The sequence below is a fragment of the Nesoenas mayeri genome (genome assembly GCF_963082525.1).
Source record: "Nesoenas mayeri genome assembly, chromosome: 8".
Classification (NCBI taxonomy): Eukaryota; Metazoa; Chordata; class Aves; order Columbiformes; family Columbidae; genus Nesoenas; species Nesoenas mayeri.
In genome coordinates this window covers 24,516,368-24,530,282 of record NC_137554.1, presented here as the reverse complement: position 1 = coordinate 24,530,282, position 13,915 = coordinate 24,516,368, and the positions used below count along the sequence as shown (strand labels likewise).

General features: G+C 38.7%; 1 protein-coding gene across 1 annotated transcript in view; it reads right to left on the bottom strand.

The window, feature by feature from the left end:
- Nucleotides 1-13,915, bottom strand: part of PATJ (PATJ crumbs cell polarity complex component) — a gene marked incomplete at its 3' end in the record, with an annotated part of 146,559 nt that overhangs the window by 76,256 nt on the left and 56,388 nt on the right. The window contains exons 20-27 of the mRNA XM_080348732.1: nucleotides 13,465-13,833; nucleotides 12,283-12,403; nucleotides 11,815-11,971; nucleotides 10,949-11,020; nucleotides 9,907-10,084; nucleotides 8,901-9,011; nucleotides 7,283-7,360; nucleotides 4,070-4,187 (exon numbers count right to left, since the gene is read on the bottom strand). Of these exons, the coding sequence (XP_080204858.1) occupies nucleotides 4,070-4,187; nucleotides 7,283-7,360; nucleotides 8,901-9,011; nucleotides 9,907-10,084; nucleotides 10,949-11,020; nucleotides 11,815-11,971; nucleotides 12,283-12,403; nucleotides 13,465-13,833 (1,204 nt within the window). The remainder of the gene's footprint in view (nucleotides 1-4,069; nucleotides 4,188-7,282; nucleotides 7,361-8,900; nucleotides 9,012-9,906; nucleotides 10,085-10,948; nucleotides 11,021-11,814; nucleotides 11,972-12,282; nucleotides 12,404-13,464; nucleotides 13,834-13,915) is intronic.

Sequence of the window (13,915 nt, the reverse complement as noted above, 5' to 3'; positions counted from 1 at the left end):
AAAGGAAGGGGCATTATTATCCCCTTATTAGATACGGTTAAATATCCTTGCAGACAGGAAGTCTGAGCACAGCAGTATCTAGTCCATTATCTTAGCTACCTTTCACCAATTTTTTATTATCTATTTTTATTATTTTAAACTTACTTGAAAACAACCAGATCAATCTCAGTCAACTAACTAGACAAAAGATGTGACTAAAAAATATAATATCAATTGAAATTAAGGATTCTGACTTCTTTCAACAGTTGTCTTTTTCATTTTCTTATAATGGTTTTTAAGGTTTTTCCTTTCTAACTTATGATTGCTGCAACTCAACCACTAAAGTAGATCTAAATTGTGCACTTATGAATGCCCCAAGGAATACTTTCCATTACATTCCATTACAAACTACTCTGGCCATCCATTTCCTCAGCTTCTTTTGACTCGTAGCCCCTCATTACAGCAATCACCACACCGGGGTGCGCATCAGTCAATCAGCAGATTCTCTTGATTTAAACAAAAATTAAAGATCCTATTCAAAACCTCATGTTTTTAAGGTTTGGGAAGCCTAAAAAGCCTCTTAATGGACAATGACATACTCCAAAATCAGCTTTGCCATGGAGGAAACGTTTCCAGTGTGGGGAGGAAAAACTCCAAACCCATGTTGTACTATAACATTTTTCAAGTCTGTAAGATTATGCATTTCGAAGGTTACTTTTTTGAGGCAGGATGGACACACTGCAAGTTTTACAAAACTATTTTAAAGAGTAAACTGAGGAGCAAAAGAGTAAAAGAGCAAAGCCAAAGCAAAGAGTAAACAAAACCCACATCGCACAGGGTTAGAGTTGAATAACTATAAAGATTTGACAGCATCACAAGAAGAAATAACACAAGAGGGAATGCTATTACCAACTTCCCTTCAAAATCTAGCAAAACTCCTAAGAATTTTAAAAGATAATATTGGAAGTAATGATGGCTCAAATGAAATTGAAATATAAAGAGAAGCAGGTTGGAAACTAAGTGTCTTGGGTGCAAGAAGATACATTAGAAAAAAAAAAAAACACCTAGAACTTCTTTAAATTTTTTAAACCATAGAAACATGAAGGACATCTGGAGTTTCTCTAAACCAAGAGCTACCTAGTAGTTCTATTCCCAACAAGCACTCACCCTATTTGGATCAAACCCAACATTTGAAAAGGGAGAACATCCAAAAGGAATGCCTGTTACAACAAGTCAGCCATGACAGCTACAGTTGCAGTGGTGGAAAAGCAGAAATAAAAGGCAGCACTGCCAAAAGGCCAGTGGATTTAGAGCCCACAGGGAAAATTCAATCAATACTAAAAGGTTATTCAGCCACTTTAAGGCAAAAACAGACAACACAGACTGCAAGGCAGTATGGATGGGACAGAAAGGAAAGAAAAATTCCCCAAGCATGGCAGGAATACTAACAATTCTTTGCTTACATTTTCAATATAAGGAATGATGAAGGACACAAACAAAAGACAAGAGCATGGGTTGAAAGAAGTGACAAGCACGGAGAAAAAAGGTCAAGTGGAGCAAGTAAAGTATTTCTGAGTATGAAAGAAATTGATGAGCAGGTTCATGATGCTGCACCTGTATTAATAAAAATGCTAAAAAAAAAAATAAAATCCATCAGGAGCACAAGCAGAGGACAGATTTAGCAGCTGTCCCACCTCAAAATGCTCACTAAGGCCTTCCATGCTACTGGCACAGATTGAGAGCTACAGGAAATAAAGAAGGAAAAGCTACAATGTGAAGTTACCTGTGCTGACATCACTTCCTTTTAAGATAACTTATCTTCTGAATAAGGAAGACAATAAATCTAGTTCACCTGTTCACTGAAGCTCAGAAAATTATTAGTTAAGGTTACAAAGGCAGTAGACTTAATAGGATAAGTGGGTAAGTGGGCTGGTTTGACACCAATATGAACATGCAAATGGACGGTGTTAAAAAGGCAAGTACTGGCCTGGACTAGGATTTCGGGGAAAGGTGCTCAAGAATCTGGACAGAAGTTATGAACATCACATAGTTCACAAAAACAAGACTGTACTGGAACTTACAGAGAAAACTTTGTTTTTCAAGTCATCCAAGAAAAGAGACTGCAAAAGCCCATTCCACAGCTGCCAAGATGCTTAATATAATTAAGTACAGGTAGACCATCTCTAACATGCTTTCTACTTCAAGGGTTGAGGCACAAACTTAGTTTCAGCTTCCTTAGCCTGTTTGTTATTTTAAAGAAACAAAATGAGGCGGTGAAAAATAAAATGGAAAATGTGTATCTTGGTTTTCCAAGACTCCCAGGAAAGATGGCTGTTGCAAATCATTCAGGTTAGTACAAAGGGTAGAGAGAAGGAGATTCATCTGAATAGATCTGCTTGCTGCTGTCAGATCTGGTAGGATGGATGAATTTAATATCAGAAGTAGCTTTACCTTTTCGGCTATTCGACTCAGCTGGCAATACCATCAGGGACAGCTAAAAAATGACCAAGCCCATCAATAAGAAATTATTTCTCAGCAAAGTATTAACATAGGTCTAGCATGCACTCAGATTAAGGCATCTCCTAATCAGATAACTCAGGTGTCAGGCTACTCATCCTTTAACTGAGAATTATAACTTTAATAACAAGCTGAAATCAGTTTGCCACAATTACAGGTTTACAGAATTAGTTTGAAAGCTCAAGATATATTGAAATCTAACATCCACAGTCTGCAGTCAAACACTTCTCCTGACTACCACTCCCCTCAAAAATACTGAAAAACCCTCTTGAAGTAACCACGTGGTGTAACCACAAGCAGGTGAGATGACAAACTCAGTATGGGGATATTCTGGAAAAATCTCGGTTGATTCGAGAACCCACAGATTTCCCTTAAAGCCACAGAGGCAGAGCGGAACACCCTGCTTCCACGGCCCAAATTACTGTCTCCATGAGAACAACCTTCCAAAATCCTTCTAATCTCCACCAAAGTAACCCTAAAAGTGAAAAACCAACCAAATTCATTATCTGGGCTACAATTGCCCATCATCGCCAAAGAAATCAGCAAGAGTAGCTTGAGTAGGTCACAAGTTACGGGCTTCCAAACCGAATGAGATCTGTGGTGGCCTCACAGTGAAAAGCTACAAAGGCATCTCTCTGGTCTGGCTTGCCCATCACTAGGGCACACAAAAACCTCCTCAGGACAAAAGATCATGAGAATAATCACTGTAGCGGAAAAAAAAAAAGTCAACACACCAAACCCCAACAAAGCCCCCAAGTCTATGCTGGTTTGGTACATGAGAGTGTAAGGAGAGAAAAAAGATAACTAATTTCAGAAAATAATTTAGTATTCCTAAAATTGTGGTTAGGAGTCCTAAGTATTTTATTGGAAGACAAACTATAGATAATAATATTCCACTTATCCAAAGCTGTCATTAACAAGGCAGTATACTGGAATCTAAGTCCCGTTGCCAGAAGCTCTCAAGTTGTACCACATCCTGCTCTTTAAGTCCCTACAAAGTGCATAGCGTCATAATTTACTGCAAACCCAAGAACTGGACAACTGCAGAACCTTTCCCATAAAAGATGCTAAAAAAAAAAGGGGACTCTTTTTTCAGTATGGTACTGAAACAATAAATGGGCAGATTTTGCTTTTTAAAAGAAAATAGTTTGCTCAAATAGCACTGCCTGAAATCAACTGCAGGCTTTTCTAGACAATACACCAGTGGTTCTCAACCTACAGCTGCTCAACTACCACTGCACCTACCACAGTAAAGCATGACATCTGTCTTTCACTGCTGACAGTGCTGCCAAAGCAAGTCCTCTAGATATTGCTTAGACAGTTTCAGACTGAAAATAAACTGCCTTCCTACAGGTCTTCAGAAGAGAAGAGCTGTAGGAGCCTGGCTGGGAAGAGAAGGCTACGTAAAAGCCACAGATCAGCTGGCCTTGGTAAGAGCAAGGCTGAGGATTAGATGTTATTGCCACACTGAGCACTGCTTCCTTATAATACAAGCAATAAACCGCAGATAAGTTCATCACAGTCTGATTGCGTTCCATAAATGTAATCTGACAAGGGTTGTGGCACTACTCACTCTCTGTACAAGCATCCTCATCCTCCTCTTCATCCATAGCAGCCTCCTCTGGGGCCGGTCTCTCCAGTGCTCTATAAGGAGGTGGCAGTTTCATTGGAGGGGGAGCCCCATATTTTCTCTAACAGATTCAAAGACAAATAGTTAGATGTTTTGTAACCTCCGTGCACAATAAAGAAATCCTATTGTTTACTGCACTGTGTGTACATTCACAGCACCAAATTGCAATGCTAAATTTGCAGCATAGGCTTTTTATGCAAGAAATTGGAACAAGAAGTGACACTGAGTACCAAAAATGGAAATACAATTTGGCATGCACATTTACTTGTTGACAAAATACATTTGTATCACCATAAGCATGAAAGAGTGAACATTAATCAAGGGTTAAAGATAAATCTTCACTTATTTCTCATTAAAGACAACACCAAAATTGCCTGGTACTGACAAGAGTCAAACTTGTATACACAAAATAAGAACTCAATCTTCTTAGTGCATCTACAAATATTTAAGCATAACAATTCACCTATATTTTGACTTAAATTTAGAAAATATTTTTAAATATAATTTACAATAACGCTCTATTACCTCACATAAATACAGGCAGCTCCTATAATGATGCATATAGCGGCGCATAGCAGGAATAAAGAATAGGCTCTGAATCTGATGAAAACAGGCGCTTGTTCAGGCGAGCAACTGCTTTTATAGCTCCAGGTAACTGGATCGTGCCTTAGTTTGCTACGTGATTTCACTACATTACGTTCAACTGTATCCCATGCAACTCCACTACTAATAGCAGGATGCACTTTAGAAAGGGAACACCGAGTACCATGTGCTATTAGAGCAACCAGAATGCTCGTAATTAATTTCTCCATAGCTAGGAAATACGACTCAACACCCAAACATCAAACCCAGAATGAATTTTTTCACTGTGTACAACGAAAGCTGAACCTGCACATGGATTTCTAAAATCTTGAGCCTAAATTTGTGTAGAGTAGTCTAACTAGCACACTGCACTGCAAGCTATAATGTGTCAAAAATTTTGTGATATAAGAGATGCATCATCCCATCCATTTAAAAAACATTACAGGGAAGTGCTGCATTGAAGACAGCATAATAGTAAATAAAATTAATTGAATCCAATAGTAGTAAGAGTGTATAATAGTAAGAGTGTATAACAAGAGTACTTGGAAACCTGACAGCTGTTTCCCCAAAGTATATAATACACTACACCAAATACGCCTCCCACTCTTTTCTTGCCATCAGCACAGGTAGAACTGTGCAAAAGGCAGAAGATGCAAGACGTGCGAGAGGCCTTGCATTCTGCATTATCCAGCAGGCTCAGACAGAAAACTCACTTTCAGCTGCCTATGGCAAATCAGTATAATTTAGTAATAACTCATAGTGTCAATGTTGACCCTTTGGCTTTTCAAGACCTTAAACATTTGTTAGAAAGTCTATATGAAATTACAGGAGACATGCAAGCTTATCCAGCAGTTTGCTATGGCTCAGGACAAGCTTCTCTTGGACTTGTTGACCCGCTGAAAACCCAGATGAGTGAATTTTGCTGGAGTAACTCCACATTACACCACATTTCCTTATTAAACCAGCTCTTTCCAGCAGAGACGGAAGCATAGATTGCTGAGCCAACCAGCAAAATAACATTAATATCTGGTTTGCCCACAAGAAGTTCAATTGTTTTAAGTGGTTTTACATGAATTGCTTCAAGTGATCATTTTTAAACAAAACAGATCAATACGAGAGGATAAACACCAACAAATCAGAGAAAACCTTCAGTATGGAAAAGATAATTCATCATCCAGGAACAGGCAGATTTTCCAGCTGGATGTGGCTCCTTTCAAACCAAAGTCTTTTGAGACACTTTGAAGGCTGGATGAGAAATATCATCGATTCCCCATAGGGACACAGACTAATAATCCACTAATAGCAACTCTTTCCAACTCAGAGATTCCCCTCCTGCAGCACAGCTTGACTGCTTTGTGAATCGCCATTCAAAGCTAAAAAACAGCTACATATTTATGCAGGGAAGCTCTTCGATATTCCTCCCACCAGTTTACAGAACTGATAGATGAAAAAGGTTTGAGAAAGATGAGGCTGCCTCTTTAACCTCCCAACGCTGTACAATGCAACACACTGGAGTCCTAAAGATTAAAGGCAGCACGTTGCAAGAGAATGAGGGCTTTTGAGATTAGAAATATAGATAACAAAACCAAGAAATGAGGATTGTAACTGCTTCATTATAAGTATTATCCGCTAGCATGAAAGCATGACTTCAACACCCTGGTTTTTTTGGATAACTGAGCCTCGTAGCTTCTGCATCTGACAGGATCTGAAAGGAGTCTCACCAAAACTTGTGGAGGCGAGAGGGACTTTCTCAGTTATACACCACCCACCGGAGTACTGAGTAGGATCAAATGAGAAGTTCGTCGTATCTGTAGTTGGCATGTTAAACTGCACAGGGCAAGAGTTGTTGTCTACGCTAATTTTGTCTCTGCTCCTCCAGTTTTGACGCCCTCCAAGTACCTGAGCTAGACCCATCAGTCAGCGCAGTTCCCTCAGGAAAATACCAGGGCCATTAGAGCAATCTGGCTGGGAACGAGAAATTAAATTTTTCCCTTATTGCAACGATTAAAACAAATCCACTGGTGTAGACCAAACAGATTTTTTTCTCTTTCAAATCTGCTGCGAAGTTGTTTGAAAGTTCCTGTGCAGTAATTGCTTCACAATTAGCTGGCCAGCTACAGATCACTCGGTCATTTCCTTCTCTTACACAGCAATGGGAAATGTAGGAGACTTAGGAGATTTAATTATCTTATAACATGATTTTGCTGAATTTCAGCCAGCCTCACATTAAGGATGTTATTTGTGTTCATGTTATTATTTCTCTCTTTCTACTGAACAAAGAGAATCAATTTGCCTCCACATGGAGCAAAGCAGGTACTTCCAGAAAGATGCCAGTGAAGAGCTGCAATAAATACAGGGTTTCAGCACCCAGGGGAGACCCGCAGGACTTTTGTCAGAAATCTGCCTTGTGTTTGGCAGAAAATTGGCAAAAATTACTCGAATCAAAGATATTTCAACAAAACAATTCAAATTTCATTTTAGACTTCAGCAGGGGCTTATCAGAGAGCTATAATGCATGCTATTATAAAATTCGATTTAGTAAAACTTGGGTACAGCATTGAATGGAATAAATACCTTTTCAGTCTTATTTTCTTTGCCTGCATTCTGATCATTGCTGACTTTGATTCCCTTGGGCTGTACAGCAGATACCACCTGAAAAAACCCACATATATTACACACATTAGAAAGAGCACTACAGCTGCAAAACAAACATCCAAAATTAAGTAATGATGACAATAAGGGTACCCAGTGCACCCTGCCCCATGCAGTGCAATCTTTAAATTATATTATTTTACTGAATTTACAAACATACTCTACTTTTTTCATGCTCACTGTTTGATAAATAGCTCCATCTCTTCATTAAATTAAACATTACTCTGAAGTCAACAATACAGACATACATATGTGATAGAGTCCAAACTATGGACTCCTGTAGTGTCAGTTCGTTCTTATTCAGATGAAAACCCGCGTCCATGCACACAGACACCTTCTAAAAGGCGGCATGTTTAGTCTCCACATAACATTCCTCCTTGCTGTTCTTTATTATTTCAAAGGGAAACTTTTAGGGCACTTCAATTGCAGGTGGTGGCAGGCACATGGTTTCAGCTCAGAGTAAGAAGTACCCAAAATGTGATAAGCAATGAGCCTCGTGTTGGGTCACAAGCCGAGGTTGTATAACAGGAAATGGCTGTTCCTGGGCCCGTTCTCAGTCTTGTTTTCTACTATTTCACAATATATACTGCTGAAAGTCTGTGAATGTCCAGTTTCCTACATCCTGCAGTTCAAATAACTCTCATGTCAAGTTATCTGTCTTGCCCTTCACCTCTCCAGCTTGACTAGAAAAGTGAAGCTCAGAGATGCAGCTGAACACTCGAATGTTCTGACAGTTTATTTGGATTTTCTGTGAAAAGCTGACACAGAAAGGGAGCCAATTCAATTACCAGCACTGTGATTTTTGCCATCGCTGCTTGAGCACCTTCCGAGCTTAGGTAGTTAAAGTCTTAATAGAGTTTGAAAGACTCCCTGGAGCACTGGAAAAATAATGGACACATTTGTGCCAGATTTGGCTAGAGTTGTCAAAAGGTCTCCTCAGGTCTACTAACCCACCAAAATTCCCAATTAACTTCTCAGATTATGGCAAAAGTACATAGAATTCTTGTGGGTTTTTTTGCACGTACTTCAAGGCAGGTGGAATTGTATGTATTTTCTTACTAAGGCATTAAAAGGTTGCTTGTCTTGGTCTTGAAGATAAGGACATGTCTAAATCTCTTGAAGTTTAACTTGACCCCAGGTAACTACTTCAGGTCCCTTTGGTGACACATCTTACACAGAGCTGCTAGTGTGAATCTGACTGATTTTAATTACACTTTTCTTCATTTGCATCACAGCCTATATTTTTTTCAATCATAAAATATGAACAAATTAAACAATACAGTGACAGACTCAGACAGGTGGGAGAACTGAATTAACACCTAGTCAACAGATTTACATGTACTCTATTTACAGAGAAACAATGTTTCTAATCAGGCCAGACAAGTAATCAACCAATCATGTCGTCTATTAGCAGGAACTCTGACAAAAAGGATGGACACAAAAATGTATGGAACTTGCTGAAAGAAACGTGGCCAAGTTTAAAATAAGATGCATGTTACATATTTATTAAGTCTTGGAATAAAAATAGGAAGAAACTTACTTTTGGTATGTTAGACAAACCCTGAACCACAAACACGACAGGATTTCCCGCATTCTTGATGGCTTCTACTGCTTCCTCATGTGTGGCGTTTTGAAGGTCTACCCCAGAAACCTACCAAACAATGTTAATTGTTATTAGGTAGCTTCTTTTTGGCATAGAGTCCTTACAAGAGATCACACGCATTCACAGATTAGTGTAGCTGAGGAAAGTACCCACAAGCAGTCAAGAGAAATTATTTTTAAACTATATTCCCATGATGGTTTAGGGAAAAGTATATTACTTGTCATTCATAATTAAAAGATAGCCGTATGTTTCCCAAAGCAATTCTTTTAGATAAAAACATAAGGAATAAGATTGTCAGAGAAAGCGAGATATAAAGGTACCTATAATACAACTCTTGGATTTTACCTGTTGGTGAACTAAACCTGATTTGAAACAATTTTTCAAAACATCACACACAATCCTAAAGCACATCCAAGAAGAGCTGGGGAACCAGATTCAGAAGTATTCATTTGGAGAAAAATGAGCAAAAAAAATAAAAATCAACGCAGAGCGAGAGAGCCAGGAACAGCCTTGTCCCCTGCAGCACCTGCCAGAATTAGGGACTTCCCCAAACAGTGGTTAATCAGACTGTTAACTACTCCAAATTAACGTACAGAAAATAACAGCCCAAATTTCAGTATGAAAATATATTATAGCTTATGTTTCTAAAGGTACAGTATAACTTATTATTCATTTATATGAGAAGGTACTTTCTTTTTTTTTCCCATTCCAGCATGGTATCTGAAGGCTTATCTTTTCCTAAATAGAGAGGAAATTGTTAAGAGCTTCATAGTTGGATCTTAAAAAAAGAAAGGACAACAGCAAGAGTTTCTTTTGGTTTCCAAAACACAGCGTCGACAATACTTCATGAAGCGGTGGTGGTATTTGGTCCCTCCCTCCTCCCAAAGCTGTCTGAGTCCATCTTTATTTTTTAAAATGAAAAGGTAGGTTTATCTGCATTTACCTCAATTATTTTATCTCCAGTTTTTAAAGCCTTTGTTCTTCCTGCTGGGCTGTCTTCCAAAACTTGTTTGATAAAGATCCCTTTAAGTTCTTCTCCATTCTTCAGGCGCTTTATGACAGTTTGTCCACCAACAATACTGATTCCGAGAGACACATGAGGGTCTCTGAAGATCTCCACACTGAAAAAACACATGTGATAGTTTAACAGCTTGAAACTTTTTTTAAACTATAAATGCAAAGCCTTAAGAAACTGCAAGCTTTTGATCTTTGAAGAAGATTTAATAGAGTAAAGAGATAAAGCCAGAAGCCTAAAAATGTTCTCAGAGGTGGCTTTTTACCCCAAGGAGACCTCACCTGACAAAAAGAACAAAATTCTGCTGCCAACCCCTGCCCACTGCCCTTCCAATAGGTTTAAATTTCAGAGAAAGTGAGGGTAAAACAGGCAGGTCTTCAAGTAAACACTCATCCTCATTCAGTATGAGCAAACTGTCTGCAAATGGCAAATACTGCAAGTTGTATGCTAGAGAAATAATAAAACAAAGCGTTTCATATAACTTTCTGAACACCGATTTCAGTGTATCAGTTGCATATTAATCAGCACAAGCAGAAATATTCTGACTATATTTTACTTAAGACCATAAAAACAATTCACCCAAAAATGTTAACAATACAATGAGGATGTGGCTGAAACTTGGTTTGGCAATTTGGAATTCTGCCACGAAGATTAGCAGAGAAGCCATGGAAAAGGAGAGAGCAGCACTACGTGCATTGTTCACACCTAATAGTTATTAAATGAGCAAGAACTTGTAGGTCATCCATAACGTAAACCCGCCAAGCTCTCCCAAGTCAGCTGTATAAATAGAAGACATAATTCTGTTGAACATCTGTTAAAAATTCACTGTATCTAAGAAAGCCCAAAGTAGAGAAGTACCTCAAAGTTATTGGCAGAGGAAGGGAGGAAAAAAACCCATGAGAACTAATTGGGCTCACAGAAAAAAGACAGAAGGTAAATGTGAAGAAATAAGGTAATCATATGAACATACGTCCGTGGTGGTCCCCAGTGGCTGAAGTTTGGAGTTTCTTCTCCTTCTCCTTCTTCTCTCTCAGGTAATTCACTAATTGGGGGCAGAGGGAAGAAAGGAATGAAAAATAAAAAAGGCATCACCCGTGCCAGGTCGCAATTCCTCGCATATTTTTTATCTGGCAGTGAAACAGCAACGCCTTCCCACACTGTCCAGTCTAAACCAAATGTGCAGAGTCAACAGACTAGACAGGAATTTTTTCTATTTAGGTTTAAACATACTTAAGGAATGCTCCAGAAATAAACATGATGGGCAGACTGAATTTATAAGCTGCTCCGTGATACGCAAATCTGCGCTGCATTTACTCATTCAAAGTGACTATTGAAGCAGTTAACATTCACTTTCTGATAAATATGCTGTGATTCTTATAGAGGAATATAAACATGATAAAACCAGTCTAGCTGACCAGAAAGCAGATTGTGACACAAGTTCCAAAAGGAAGAACGAAGGAAAGGGAAAACCATGAGGACAGAGCTGTGCTAAGGAGCAAAGGGGAGAGTTCCTGAAGCAATAACAGCCAATGCTGTCAGTAAAGGTTGCGTCCCTTTCCTCCAGGCCACAGCCAAACTCCCCCCACTGTGGAGTAAGTGAAGCAGGAGGCAAAGCCATTTGCAGTTTTCTGTCCCAGCACTCAGGGGAGGAGAAGTGGAAAGATTCAATAAGGTTCTAAAGCAAAAATCAGCTCCTTGGGCAAACATCATAGAACTGGCCATCTCTGTATGTCTTACTCTTTCACACAGAGTTTAATGATTAGTTAGCTGAGTAAAGTGAGAAGAAAGTCAAGATAATTAATTGAAAATCTTCCAAAACCCCAAATCTTTCCATACCTGCACAACATTGTTCTAGGCTGAGCTAAGGTGGTTACTCTCCCAGATTCCACACTCTTGGAAAATATATCATCCTCCCCTTTTAGTTGTTCCTTTTCAACAGCTTCCAGATCAACAGCAAGCCCAGGTCCTTTAGAGTCAATGCAAAGCTTTGTACCTGAAGAAGAAAAGGTATAGACTTGAACTTCTGCATCCTCTGTTCCTGTACCTACCAGTCATCACCCTTGGAAACAAACCCCTTAGCTCACTGTGTTCCAGATGTGGATGTTGTATGATGATCAAGAGGCTTAGAGATGCAGAACATTAATTTGTGATTTGCAAGATCCTGAAACTGAAACCTATTCAAAGCCAGGCCATCTTGAGCCTGGAGAGTTCTTTAATATTTTATCATTTGAAAAAAATTGTGTTTGGTATAAAATTTAAATTTGTAAATATGAAATTATATACAAAGAATGAGTTCTTACAAACCTGAATACATCTTGGTTTTTTCTTCTGATTGCGTAGTTTCAGTATCAAATATGTCTTTTTGGTAGCCACTGTGTGCTGTGGTTCCAGAAGACAGTGAACTAATACTAGCATTTTCTTCACACTTCACAGAGGAGAAAAAAAGTAATTAAAGTTAGAAAGCAATGGTATCAACTTATAGAAGGGCACTTGACATGAACATTGATTTTTACAGCAAACATTCACATTTTCTCAACTACATTCTTATGTTTTCAGATAACTATGAAATACGAACTGCTCACTTAGGCACTGTATTAAGAGGAGGCTAAAAAAAGGTCACATGCAATAGCAATATAAAGCAACTATATCCTTCTACTTGCTTGTAATCCAGACAAGACATTCTTCACTATCTTACTCATTTATTGTTTTTAAGTGACAAATGTATAAATTTAATATTGTGCACCCTGGTATAAAACTGTCACTAGAAGCTGCGTTTTAGCCTGTTTATGCACATAGTGCATTAGGGGACAAGCCAAACCAAACCTGAAATTCTCTGTGGCTGTGATATTGAATCCTTTTCCACTTCAGTTTTTTTTTCCATATAAAAACATACATCTCAGAACCTGGTGCATGGAAGGTTGATATTACTATTTTTTGTTTGACAAGTGAATGAACAAAGACTTGGAAGGAAAAAAATCCTCAGAATACCTGAGGATATATAAAGAAGAATTTTGCAATTTACCTGAAGCTCTGTCTCCCTCTACTCCTTCATCCACCACTATGCTTGCTGAAATTGCTTCCTCCATATTATTTTTCACTGAACTGTGCTATCAGGAACTGATTTGGATTTAAAACAATGAGGAAAAGAGGGAGCTCCTTTCACTGGCATATATAATGGGCTATTAACACTATGAGCTGACATATCAGTACAGCTTGCCAAAAAGAAACGAGCACTCAAGTTAGAGATGAGAGAAATGACGCAAGTACAAGATGTCTGTAAAAACACCAATCACAGCACCCATCTCACTCGAGCAGTTAAATATACAGGTACTAAATAACAAAGAACGTTCCAAAATGTACAAAAGGATTAACAGGTGTCCATTAGAGGTACCCAGATCTCATCTAGTAACACTAGAAAGACTCCTGACAGAGTTGAGGGCTGGAATTTGCCTTGAAGTCCCATGGTCAGGGTCTGGCATTCCTTACCATTTGGTCTATACTGAATGGATGTTCCAGGGACTGGTTTGGACTTAGGTTAATACTGGATCTTAAGTCTTGTATTTCAGTAGACTCGAGTTGTTTTGCCCATAGTACTGTACCAAGGTTCCTCTCTGAAGCTGCCTTCTGTCCATTGTATTTTAGGAAATCTGAATCTTCATACTCCTCATCCACCAGCATTTCCCGTTCTTCATCTATTTCTTCTGTTGTGGGTTTCAGAAACTCATGCATCTCCCAGGACTCCTTCTCATGCTCACTGTCCTCACTGTCATTTTGAGAAAGCTGAAATGTCCTTCCCAAGTTCAAATGTGGTTCATCAACAAGTTCTTCTTTAAAAGGTGTTTCATCTCTGAAACCCTGCATAAAACATTACAGGAATATAGATTTCACATTATGTTTCTTGCTAACTCCTTTAAAACTATGTTTTATGTTAGGCCCA